Genomic DNA, 11916 nt, shown 5'->3' on the forward strand with positions numbered 1-11916 from the left:
CACAGCAGTTGCTTAATTTTTAAAAATATATTTTTATTGACTTCAGAGAGGAAGGGAGAGGACAGAGAGAGAGAAACATCAATGATGAGAGAGAATCCTGCACGCCCCTTACCGGGGATCAAGCCCACAACCTGGGCATGCGCCCTGACCGGGAATCGAACCGTGACCTCCAGGTTCATAGGTCGATGCTCAGCCACTGAGCCACAGCAGCCGGGCAGCAGTTGCTTTATTTTCATTGGCTTTTGCAACCTTCGGTCCAACTTGGCAAAGCCAGGCCAGGTGAGGGCCCGGGATTGCCTTGGACACACCCTTCCGGAGCCCAGAAAGAACACGCTCATCACACACACTCAAGGGCGGCAGCCTGTTCGCTCCTTCCTCAGGAAGTTCATATATTTACAGCCAAGTCTCCCCACTCGGGTTTCTGGGAAAAGCATATTGGCATTTTTTCTTGGCTATTGCACACTGGGCATGGTCTCCACGCTAGGAACAGTATCAGCCCTGCCAGTCCCGAGCCTTCCTGCAACCACAGGCAAGGGACTTTCGGGCAATTCCTAAAAGCACACGGCAGCTCACAGCCTAGACCAGACCCCGGAAGCCCTGCTCTGAGCCCTCCCCAGTAGGCACTTCTAGGCTGACTCCCAGGGCCCAGGGAGCTCAGGAAACTGACGCGAGGCCTTGCAACTGGACATGGCCAGGATGAGAGGCGCGGCTGATCCCCTGAAAAGCCCGGGACTCGCCGTGCGTGGGTCAGCTCAACGCAACGTCCTGCTTACATTGGCACACACGCCTGCACACCGGCTAGGGGGCAATCTGCACACAACTTTGGCTTGCGGACATCCACAAAGCTGTGTCTGTGATTTGGTTTGGGTTCAATTCCCTCAGGAAAGGGCCAGCTTTTTGAAGTTTGCATTTTCACGGTTCCTAATCCCATGGCGAGGACAGGGAGCCCTCCCCCTGCTGCCCCTTCCATCGTGGCCACGTCACCCCACACCTCTTCGTGTTGTGTTCAAGTCGTGGTTCATGCTCACACCTGCAAGGGGCGGAGGGGTGTCTGGGCCTGGGAAACAGTTCCCACAGCGCCCCCTGGCTGCTGCGTCCAGAATTTGCTCTAAATCCAAAACTCAGATGCCAGGGGAGGCCACAGGTTCTTTCTCCCTGCAGAAGGTTCTGGATTCGTGGTTGGTACAGAGACAGGCATGTTGGTCAAATGTGGGGGGCTTTGAGAGAGCAGCGGAAGGGCGTAGCAGGAGTCAGAAGAATTCAGTGAGAAGAGGGCAGAGAGCGTGGGGACCCCCCAGAGCCTGCCTCTCCCACAGCACAGCGGGGCAAGGCCAGAAGGCATCAGGCATAGTTTTTGTTGTGACTGTTGTCATCGTTGTTCAGGAGCCTTTGCTATTGTTTTTCTCTTCTCTTCTTTCCTTTCGGTTCCTTTTTGCATTTCTTTAATGGGGTGGGCGTTCCCTCAGTCCTTGACTTGCCTCCCTGCTTCCCCGGCCCTTCTCTACCCCCACCCCCACCTGCATCGCCAACTCAAGGGATTGAAGGTCCACCCAAAAGCAGGGACCTTCACCCCCTCCGCAGGAGTAGGGTCCCCTTGCAGAGTCTGACACAAGCAGCCGTGGGTGGTCCTGTGAGTCTGGAGCGTCCCCCACCGTCCCCACCAATGGGACTCCCAGTTCAGGTGGAGGCAGGCCAGGGCTGACGTGTGGGGCAGGGCTTGGGCAGTAAACACAAGCAGAGAAGCCAGTTTACACGAAGTCAGATGCTCACAGCCTCCGAAGAGAAGAAAGCGGAGCAGGAAGAGCGTTAGGAGTGCTGTTTTAGACAGAGGCTGTGTCCAGGACAGGGGCTGGACATGGGAACCAAGTGCCAACTCAGGAGAACAGGCCTGCAGGGGAGGGTCTGGCGGAAGAACGCCCTGGGCAGGTGCAATGGCTTGGGGGGGGGAGGGGGGACTCAAGCTAGCTAGTGATGTGGGTACAGAGCCCCTGGGCTGGCAAAGCCATCGTGGAAGACACTGCCAGGCCAGGTGGGCCCCCTGCTTTCAGCACTCGCCTCTGAACCCCTGCTGGTTGCAGGTGCCATGCTAGGTGCTGGGGACATCAGTGAGCCAGACAGACAGACCCCTGCCCCTGGGGGCCTTGTGTTCCAGAGAGAGGAGACAGAGGAGAGGATAATTGGATGTGTGGGCTGTTTAAGGGTGAGCCCTGTTGGGGAGAAAATGGATCAGAAGTGGTGCAGGGGTGCCGAGGGGTCAGGTGGGTTGCGACCTTAAAGAGGGACCGAGGTGAAGGGGAGCTGGGGCGGGGCTCACTGGGGAAGAGCCTTCCCAGCAGAGGGCGTGCAAAGGCCCTGGGGCAGGAGTGTGCCTGGCACACTTGGGGAACAGCCAGGAGGCCTAGGCTGGAGACAGCAAAGGAGGAAGAGGAGGAGAAGGGCTGAGACAGGCTCTGTCAGGACTTCCGGTTTTCCTTCGTGGGAGGCACAGCTACTGAAGGGCTTGGATCAGTGGCGGGTGTAGCAGGCTCCGGCTTCTGTTTGAAAGGATTGCTCAGGCTGCTGTGCTGAAAATAGACTCTGGAGGTCGAGGGCAACAGCAGGAAGGCCAAGGAGGAGGCATGGGGGTGGGTTGCAGTGGAAGAGGCAGGGGGAGCTATGAGTGTGTGGAGAGAGCGGTGGGAGGGGCTGGTGGGGATCTGGTCCTGAGCAGGGCAGATCTGAGCAGCAGGAAACGCATGGGTGTAGACCAGGGGTCCTCAAACTTTTTAAACAGGGGGCCAGTTCACTGTCCCTCAGACCGTTGGAGGGCCGGACTATAGTTTTAAAAAAAACTATGAACAAATTCTTATGCACACTGCACATATCTTATTTTGAACTAAAAAAACAAAATGGCAAAAACACCCGCATGTGGCCCGCGGGCCGTAGTTTGAGGACGCCTGGTGTAGACCAAGCATGTCAAACTCGAGGCCAGCAGGCTGCTTGCCTAAACGAGGCATGCGGCCCTCCGGCCGCGAGTTTGACATGCTTGGTGTAGACAAAAGGCCCAAAGATGAGCCCTGGGCCCTTGGTCGTGAGAGGATGGGGAGAGGAAAAAGGAGGACCTGGAGACCCAAGGAAGGCTGGGAAACAGGGGTATGGTAAGGGGATGCCCTGGGTGCCCAGCGGGGGGTCCCCAGGGAGTGGAGGCAGTAGAAAGCAGGGTGAAATGGAGGCTGTGAGTTCCAACAACTGTCTCCAAGCCATCGCCAGCAGCCAGAGGCGACTTTGGCACTAAGAGAGGGTCTCTTTCAAGATGGGACAGATGAGTAACCTAGACAAGGGACAGGGAGGTGGCTGGGCAACATCCTAGAGTGGGTCCAGGGCCAGGCAGTAAAGGAGGGAGCAGAGGTGTGGGGGGACATCGTGTCTCAGTCAAGGTGACACAGGGAGCCCCCCAACCCCAGCCCAGCTGGATCCTCCTTGGCCTTCCCAGAGGCCTCAGTCACACCCTCAGTCATTCATCCTTAATGGGGACTGTTTCCATGTCTCCTTTTAGTTTATTTTTTTAATATATTTTTATTGGTTTCAGAGAGCAAGGGAGAGGGAGAGAGAGAAAACACCAATGATGAGAGAGAATCATCAAGCGGCTGCCTCCTGCACGCCCCACACTGGGGACTGAGCCCTCAACCCAGGCATGTGCCCTAACCAGGAATCAAACTGTGACCTCCTGGTTCATAGGTCGATGCTCAACCACTGAGCCACACCAGCAGGGATCCTTTTTCTTTAAAATTCTCCTGCTGGGGTGGTTGAAGTCCCCATGGGCCAGGTGGGGGAGGGCAGGGCCTGACTCAGTAGTCAGAGGGGATGCCTGCCACCCAGGAAAAGACAGAGGGTCCAGGCAGGTGGAATCTCTGCCCTCAGGACTGGTGGAGCCCAAGGGGCCTCCAGGGCCTGGCAGGCCTGCAGTGGGAGGTTCTCCCGTGAAGAGGTTGGGAACCAGGGCCCATGGGGCACAGCTGGAGCCCTGCCCTGGGACCGGAAGGCTAAGCGAGGGCCAGAGTGGGCAGGGCCAGGCTGAGGGCGCTCCGCAGCCTTCTTCAATGGCCATTGGCCATCCAAAGAGAGGTGAGGGGCAGCAGGCACATACGTCTAGCGCACTGGGAAGGGGCGGGCCCCGGCCTCGGACACGGGTGGTGGCAGTACAGGGTGTGCTTGGCATCACGGCTGCCTGTGGGCTGTAGGTGGCATTAACAGACAGCCTTGAGGGTCTGAGGTCCCTGTAGAAGTGGTAGAGATGGAGGGGTGGCCTGAGGACCCCACCCTGGGACTACCCCAGGCCAGGAGAGGAGCCTGAGGAGGCAGTGAGGGCCATGTGCTGGGGAAGGGTACTGGTTCCACGCGCTGTGAGGACATCCCTGGGACCCGTGTACCAGCTTGGGCCTCCAGGGCGGGCGTCTCTTAGAAATGTTTGCCACTTCTCACCGAGCCAGTGATTCGGGAATGGACTATGCCCTGCAGTGCTGAGTGGCCTGAAACGCCCCCCCGCCCCCCCCCCATCATAAGACAAAAGTCAACCTCTTTGTTAATAGCCTGAGATTTGCACGCAGGGGAGTGGAACCTGCCGACCAGCTGAAAGCCCCCAGCAGCGGAACATTTGAGCAGACAGCCCTGGACCCCCCTCTTGGTGACTGAGAGCCTGCTCGGTGCCAGGTTCTGGCAATAGGCAGGCCCAATCCCTCCCCCAAAGCCAGGGACAAGACAGGCATCAAAGTGAGTCTCTGATTCCACCCAGGAGGAGCGCCCTGGAGGAAACTTCCGGTTTAGAGCAGCAGAAGCTGGGAGGGGAGGGCTGACTACCCTTCCTGGGCAAAGACTTGGGAGTTCAACCAGGCACACGGAGACCAGAGGAGGGTCTGAGCAGGGCCCTGGCTTGATCACGTGACCCAGCTCCGAGTGAGGGGATGGGCACAGCAAGAGGAAAGGGTGTAGCCAGAGTCACAGGATCATGGCTGGCAAAACCACCACGAAAGGGCCCCCCCCCCCCCCAGGGTCAAGGGCAACATTGACAGGCAGCAACTTGCTCTCATTTCTGTGACTTTGGGGGTGTGGCCCACCGCTTGAAATGGGTATCCCACACCAGCACGCAGCCACCACAGATGTCATGGTGGCTCCCCCTGAATTCTGCAGCAGAAAAGGCCCAAATAGTGAAGTCTATCTACAATGGCTACAAAAGAAGGACATTCGGTTTCTTTTTATTAAACCTGGCAAATGATTCTCGATTTCTGGGGGGAATTAAGGTACAAATAGTCAGCCGTCTGCCATCCAGAAGATGTGGCTTCACCAAATTCAGAGAAAATCCTAACCTGATTTCATATATGGAGGTAGAAAATGCCCATTTTATACATCTCTTTGGCTCAGTGTTTTGCACTTGAGAGGCTGTGAGGTTTGCCTGGTTTAAAGTGATCTAGGAGCACCTGGCGGATGCTGAGGGTTGAAAGGGACTCATTGTCAACACCGTGATTCATGGTCTAAATGAGGGGGGCAGCAAACTTCTCCTAAAAAAAGGGCTTGGCAGGCCAAGTCTCTGTCACACCTACACAATGCCCTTGGATCTCGAAGGCGGCCATAGACAATGCATACATGAAGAGTGCCGGCTTTGTACCAATAAAACTTTATTTACAAACCCAGGCCAAGGGCCAGAGTTAGCCCTTGGGCCACAGTTCGCCAACACCTTATCTAAACCAAGAAAACCAAATCCTAGCACCTTGGGGCTGGAATGACTTTGGGACTCACGTGGTGCTCACCCTCTTACATAAGGCGGGGCTGGCTTCCCCATCCCAGCAGAAGGCCAGCCAGCTCGGGCCCAGGCTGCGGGCCAGGAAGTGAGCAAAGAGAGGCAGCAACTCGGTGGCTTGGAAGCCCGATGAGACTTGAGCCCATGTGTAAGCGAGGGTGGAGCACCAGTGAAGGGAGGGGTCAGAGAGACCCAGTGGCTAATTCTGGGAGCAGGATCTTGTGGGAGGTGCAGGGTCAGAGGGCCGCCAGGGCGGGGGGAGCAGGGCATTGTGGGAAGCTCTTCCCTGTGGGGAGTTATGTTGACCTGAGGTCTGCAGATGCTAGCGGGGTGGCCAGGGAAGGAGGCATAGAAAAGTCAGAGTAGAAGGACAGAAAGAAGTTGCCTTGGAGAGCGAAGAGGAGGAGAGGAACACAGCATGGGAAAGGCTGGAGGGGCAGGCAGCACCCGATTGCAAAGAGCCTCTGGTGGCAGGAGATGCGTGGATGGAAGGGTCTGCTAAGGAAAAGATGAGCCAGTCAAATGCACCAAACTTCGGGCCAGATGCTGTAAAGAGACACAAGGAACTGCCAGCGTGGATCAAAGCATCTGGACAGGACAGGACAGGTTTAGTGGGTGCCACTCAAAAGTGGAGCCATTTTCAGTCTTGGATGCTTCCAGATGGGGGCCTGGAAAGCTCTGGAGCTGGAGCTCTGAAGAAGGGCCTGGGCCACAGGCCCTGGTTATAATCAGGCGAGTCCCAGAGCCATATCCAGAGCTATGCCCCAGGAGGTGGACCTGGGGGTGTGCACAGAGAGGAGGGCCAGGGCCAGGCCAGAGGAAGGAGCAATGGAGGAGATGGGGTCAGAGTAGCCAGCGAGGAAGGAGGGGGCCAGGCATGGGCAATGTCTGGGAAGCCAGAAGTTTCCAGAAAGAGGAGCAGTTGGCTGTGTTGAGTGTCCCTGAGGGATCGAAAAAGATGGAGACACAGAAACGCTGTTGAACTTAGCAGGGACGCTGATGGCTGAATGGCATGGGCATGGTGGGTGCCGGCTAATGGCCAAGAGAGCTGGGAGGGAAGCAAAGAGATCCCTAGAGAAGCCAGGCAGGGAGACCCACTCAAGAAAGGTTGGCAATGCACCCGTAGACTTTCTGGTAAGAGAAGGCGAGGAGCCCTCTTCTAGTGTTCTCCCGTTTTTGCATCACCTTTCTGTTCCACCAAATTGGAGTTCAGATCTGGCTGAGACCCCAGGGGCCACCTAATCCAGTCGAGCCCCAGCGCAGGGAAAGGGGAGGTGGCAGCCAAGAGCCCGGTGCTTCTGTCACTCAGGGCTTCCAGAATATCTGCCCGGGTCAGCCTAAGGAAAGCCACCGCCACATGTCCTGCATGTGGGTCAGTTGACAAGACTGAGACCCAAACTGAAACCCTCACCACAGCCAGGCAGAGCCACCCCAACCGGTCCATTCCAATGGATGAGCATTTGTCACACGGTGACCCCATGCCATGGATGTGGGTGGAACTTGCCAGCACCTGGCCTGCCATTGATTGTCTACTTTCTTTCTTTTTTTCCTCCCCTCCCTCCTTGCTCCCTCCCTCCCTCCACTATCCCCTCCCCACCCCCCTCGGGCCCCTGTCCCTCCACCTCCTGCTCCAGATCCGAGTGGTGAAAGCATTCCGTAGCTCGCTCTACGAAGGCCTGGAGAAACCGGAATCCAAGACTTCCATCCATAACTTCATGGCCACGCCCGAATTCCTGATCAATGACTACACCCACAACATCCCGCTCATAGATGACACGGACGTGGATGAGAACGAGGAGCGCCTGCGGGCCCCCCCGCCCCCCTCCCCCAACCAGAACAACAACGCCATAGACAGCGGCATCTACCTGACCACGCATGGCACCAAGTCAGCTACCTCGTCAGTGTTTTCTTCCAGACCCGGGAGCCCGCTCCACAGCGTGGAGACGTCCCTCTAAGCATAACTGCTGTCCGCACGCGCACCCCCCCCCACCCACCCCCGCACACACGGGCACCCAGGCGGGACACACAGGCCTGCAGCAGGAGGGCACAGCCACAGCGGCTGGACACGTTGCTCGCTCGCACAGCACTTGCAAGAAGCCAAACAATTCAAGGCTTCTTACCTGGGACCAAGGAGATGGAGGAGGAGGAGGAGGAGGAGAAGGAGGAGGAGGAGGAGGAGAAGGAGGAGGAGGAGAGCAAAGGAAAACCTAGAGAACAAGAAGAGCCGTGTTCCCCACTTTTTTCTATCGAAGCTTTTTTTTAACTACAGTGCCACCAGATTTCTGTCATCGGGCTGTGCGGTGGGGCACGGGGTTGGTTTCGGTTTCTTGGCAACTTTGTTGCACCCACTGGAGAGCCACTGCATCAACAGATTCATGCAACAGGAAAGCAGGCGAGCACTGCTTTGCAAGGTTGGGAAGGATGCCCCTCACCAGACAGCCCGCCCGAGAGAGCCGCCTGCAAACGTATGCGAACCGCCAAGCACCCCATCCCCGGGACACATGCAGTCTGTGTGTGTGTGCGTGCGTGTGCGTATAGGCATATACGTGCATATTTAAGGAATAAGGAACTATTTATCGGCATGATCTTTCCATTGCTCTTAGCAGATGTTCTTCTTTTGAAATTTCATTATTTATTGTGGCAGGTTGATTTGTTCAGGGAACTAGACTGCAAGAATCTCTTTTTTGGTCGCTTGCCCTGCCCCAGGCTCTCAGCCTCCTCCCCTCTCCTCCCCCACCCTCCCTCCTCCTGGCACCATCCCGGGCAAGGTCACCATCACGATTCCCAGCAGAAGGTCAGGGGAAGGGCGAGGTTAAGGTGCAAGCGGTTACAGTTGGAACATTTGCACTTTGAGACCTCTGCCTACAGAGGAAAAAAAGAATATCCCTTTTGATGGAATTTTTATTTAAAAGGAAAATACCAAAGTATTGATGAGGATGATCCCTCCCAGGAGGTAGAAGGGGGCACTTTGCTTTCAGTTTCCTTTGATTTCAACTTCAATTCCAAGTGCTGGATTCTGGCTGCTGGGCTTTCTCTGTCCACAATCCAAGTTCAAGAGCTCTGCCCCCGGCTGCCTCTGACCCCATGTGGGGACCCAGAATGGGGGGAGGAGTGACAAGAGTCACACAGAAACCAGTGGAAGAAGAGGTACCATCAAAACCCAAGAGGAGCTGATGTGGCTGCAATACGGACCCAGCCCTCTCGCACCTCCCACCGGACTCCCATTCTTTGCTTTGGCAAATGCCAAGTAGTTGCCGAGGCTCCCATAACACTGCTCGGAAAGTTCTCAGTCACAACCCACCTAGCGCTCTTCTGACCCCAGTCTTCTCGTTCAACAACTAGTACCCACAACCGCATGGATTTGTGTCTGCAGCCACTTACAGCGACATCAGGGAATCAGATGCCGAGGCAAAGCCCCTGGGAGCCATGGCACCTCGTGGCAGTTGCTCTAATCCCACCTGTGGCGCTTTCTCGTGAGTCTGGAAGGCTGAGGAGGTCAGCTTCACCACGTGGGCCGAACACCTGATCTGCAGGCACGGAGAGCTGGGCCTGGGCTCCCCAGATGGTTCCCTCGGGAGCCTCTCCTTGCAGTGTGGGCACCCAGTGTGCCAAGCCTCAGTTTCCCCGAATGCACCCTAGCCAGGGAGGGAAATGCAGAGAAAGCAGAGATCCTTTTAACATTGGAATTCACCTGTCTCATGATTCCCAGAGGGAGACAGTCGGGGTCCAAGCACAGCTCCTCCGTGTGCCTGTCACTGGGGCCTGGGGCTAAGCCACTGGGGGGCGGCTGGGGACTGAGGGACAGAGGGTCAGAATGGAAACTGCAGGTGCAGATGGGCACGCTCAGCAGTTGAGCAGCAGCTGGACTGGTGGCAAGGCTGGTCCGCCCATCACGCCCCCCATGCGCTCCCCACCGGCCGGGTCTTGTCTTACCTCCACCTGCATCGTGAGCATCCGCGCTGGCGGCCAAAACACGCTCAGGCTGCGCCGTGAGCATGGATGCCACGTCACCCCTGAGCAGGAGTAGTCAAACCTCGGGCAAAGGAATTTCGGTTTAAAAAGAAAATCCCACTTCAAATGCCAGCTCCAGATAACTTAAAGCCATCCCTTTCTTCCAAAGGGCACATCAAGAATGTCACCCATGTGTACATTGTTCCCTATGTCCTTGTTTCGACCACCACAAAAAGGGCAACTCAATTTGGTGAGGGTCTGTGTTCTTAACCAAGAAGTCAAGTTGGAAAGGTTTCCATTGAAGAAGATGAGCTCCATCGCGCTCCACCCATGGGCTTCTTTTCATTCTGTTGTAGATACACTGGTAGAACTGACGGTCCACATATATTTAAAGCACCCTCGCTGCTGCTGTACAAAGTTGCCTACTGTACATGTCGATTGTTTAGTCCTAGGTTGCCTTTCCGTGGGGTGTGTGGTTCAGAAAAGGGGGGGGCTGTGACCTCGGCTCATTGCTCTGGCTTCTGTCGTCTTCAGACCGAGGGACCTGTGTCACCAGGGAGCCCCTCTCTATAAAACATTATATTATATGGAATGGCTTGGTCAACCGTGTTCAGTTATTAAATATGTTTTACATTTTTATCTGCCTGTTATAAAGATGAACAAAAAAAAAATATCTTAACGAGGAACACCACAGATGCATACTAATTTAAAGTCTGTAGTTGAATTTCCTAATTAAAGAATAGACCAAAATTTCTGTGTATAAAAAAATGAAAGGCTTCTACAATCCTGGTCTGGGTAACGCGTGTGATTTATTTGGTGGATTCTCATCTGGAACGAAAGAGAGGTGTGTTCGTCTGCTTCGCCTGCTGAGCCAAGCCCCGGGAGTGGCGGGGTTCCCCTGAGTGTATGGCCGCCCGTTTGATCCTATCGAAGGGGTTCACCCACCCTGTGGGGCCAGATGCGCTCCTGGCAGAGGTTTGCACAGTGGTCCTCTAACTGTCTTGACCTGGAAAGGCCTGGCCTGAATGTCCTCCCTGATGTGTCCTCAGAGGAAGGTGGGGGACCAGAGATGACCACAACAATCCAACACCAGCAAATCAAGCCCAACACCAGGACCTTGACACATGGGTAGACTCCCTCTTTTTTTTTTTTTTTTACTATGTTTTTATTTGTTTCAGAGAAAGGAAGGGAGAGAGATAGAAACATCAATGATGAGAGAGAATCATTGATCAGCTGCCTCCTGCACGCCCCACACTGGGAATGGAGCCCACAACCTGGGCATGAGCCCTGACCAGGAATCGAACTGTGACCTCCTGGTTCATAGGCTCACGCTCAACCACTGAGCCACGCCAGCCAGGTTACCTCTTCTTTTTATTATGGTAAAAGATATACAATATAAACGTTACCATCTTAATCACTTTAACCAGTTCACTGGCATTAAGCACATTCACATTGCTGTGCATCCATCCTCACCATCCACGCACAGAACTTTTCATTTTCCCAAACTGAACTAACTCTGTCCGCACTAGACACTAACTCCCCAGCACCCTCCCCCAGCCCCTGGCACCAACCGCCCTACTTTCTATCTCTATGAGTTTGACTGCTCCAGAAACCTCACAGAATTCAATCATATTTGTCCTTTTGTGACTAGCTTATTTCACTTAGCACAATATCCTCAAGGTTCATCCATGTCAGTGGTTCTCAACCTTCCTAATGCCGCGACCCTTTAATACAGTTCTCATGTTGTGGTGACCCCCAACCATAAAATTATTTTCGTTGCTACTTCATAACTGTAATTTTGCTACTGTTAATGAATCATAATGTAAATGTCTGTGTTTTCCGATGGTCTTAGGCTCTACAGCAGTGGTTCTAATGTCGCGACCCACAGGTTGAGAACCGCTAGCAGGGTCGCCTAAGACCATCGGAAAACAAAGATATTTACATTATGATTCATAACAGTAGCAAAGTTACAGTTATGAAGTAGTGACGAAAATAATTTTATGGTTGGGGGCTCACCACAACATGAGGAACTGTATTAAAGGGTCGCGGCATTAGAAAGGTTGAGAACCACTGATCTATGTAGAAACATGTATCAGAATTTCCTTCTTCTTCCTTTTTTTTTTTTTTGTTAATCCTCACCAGAGGATAGTTTTCCCATTGATTTTTAGAGAGAGCAGAAGGGAGGGGGAAAG

The 11916-nt window shown here is 54.6% G+C and overlaps 1 protein-coding gene across 15 annotated transcripts in view; it reads left to right on the plus strand.

The window, feature by feature from the left end:
• The window catches only part of ATP2B3 (ATPase plasma membrane Ca2+ transporting 3), a 52624-nt gene extending 44896 nt beyond the window's left edge, over positions 1–7728 (plus strand). For all 15 annotated transcript variants that reach the window (XM_054718137.1, XM_054718146.1, XM_054718178.1 and 12 more), the window contains one exon: positions 7408–7728. In XM_054718137.1, coding sequence (XP_054574112.1) covers positions 7408–7728 — 321 coding nt within the window. The remainder of the gene's footprint in view (positions 1–7407) is intronic.
• Positions 7729–11916: the final 4188 nt, after the last annotated feature.

This window comes from Eptesicus fuscus, chromosome 1 (assembly GCF_027574615.1).
Source record: "Eptesicus fuscus isolate TK198812 chromosome 1, DD_ASM_mEF_20220401, whole genome shotgun sequence".
Taxonomy (NCBI): Eukaryota; Metazoa; Chordata; class Mammalia; order Chiroptera; family Vespertilionidae; genus Eptesicus; species Eptesicus fuscus.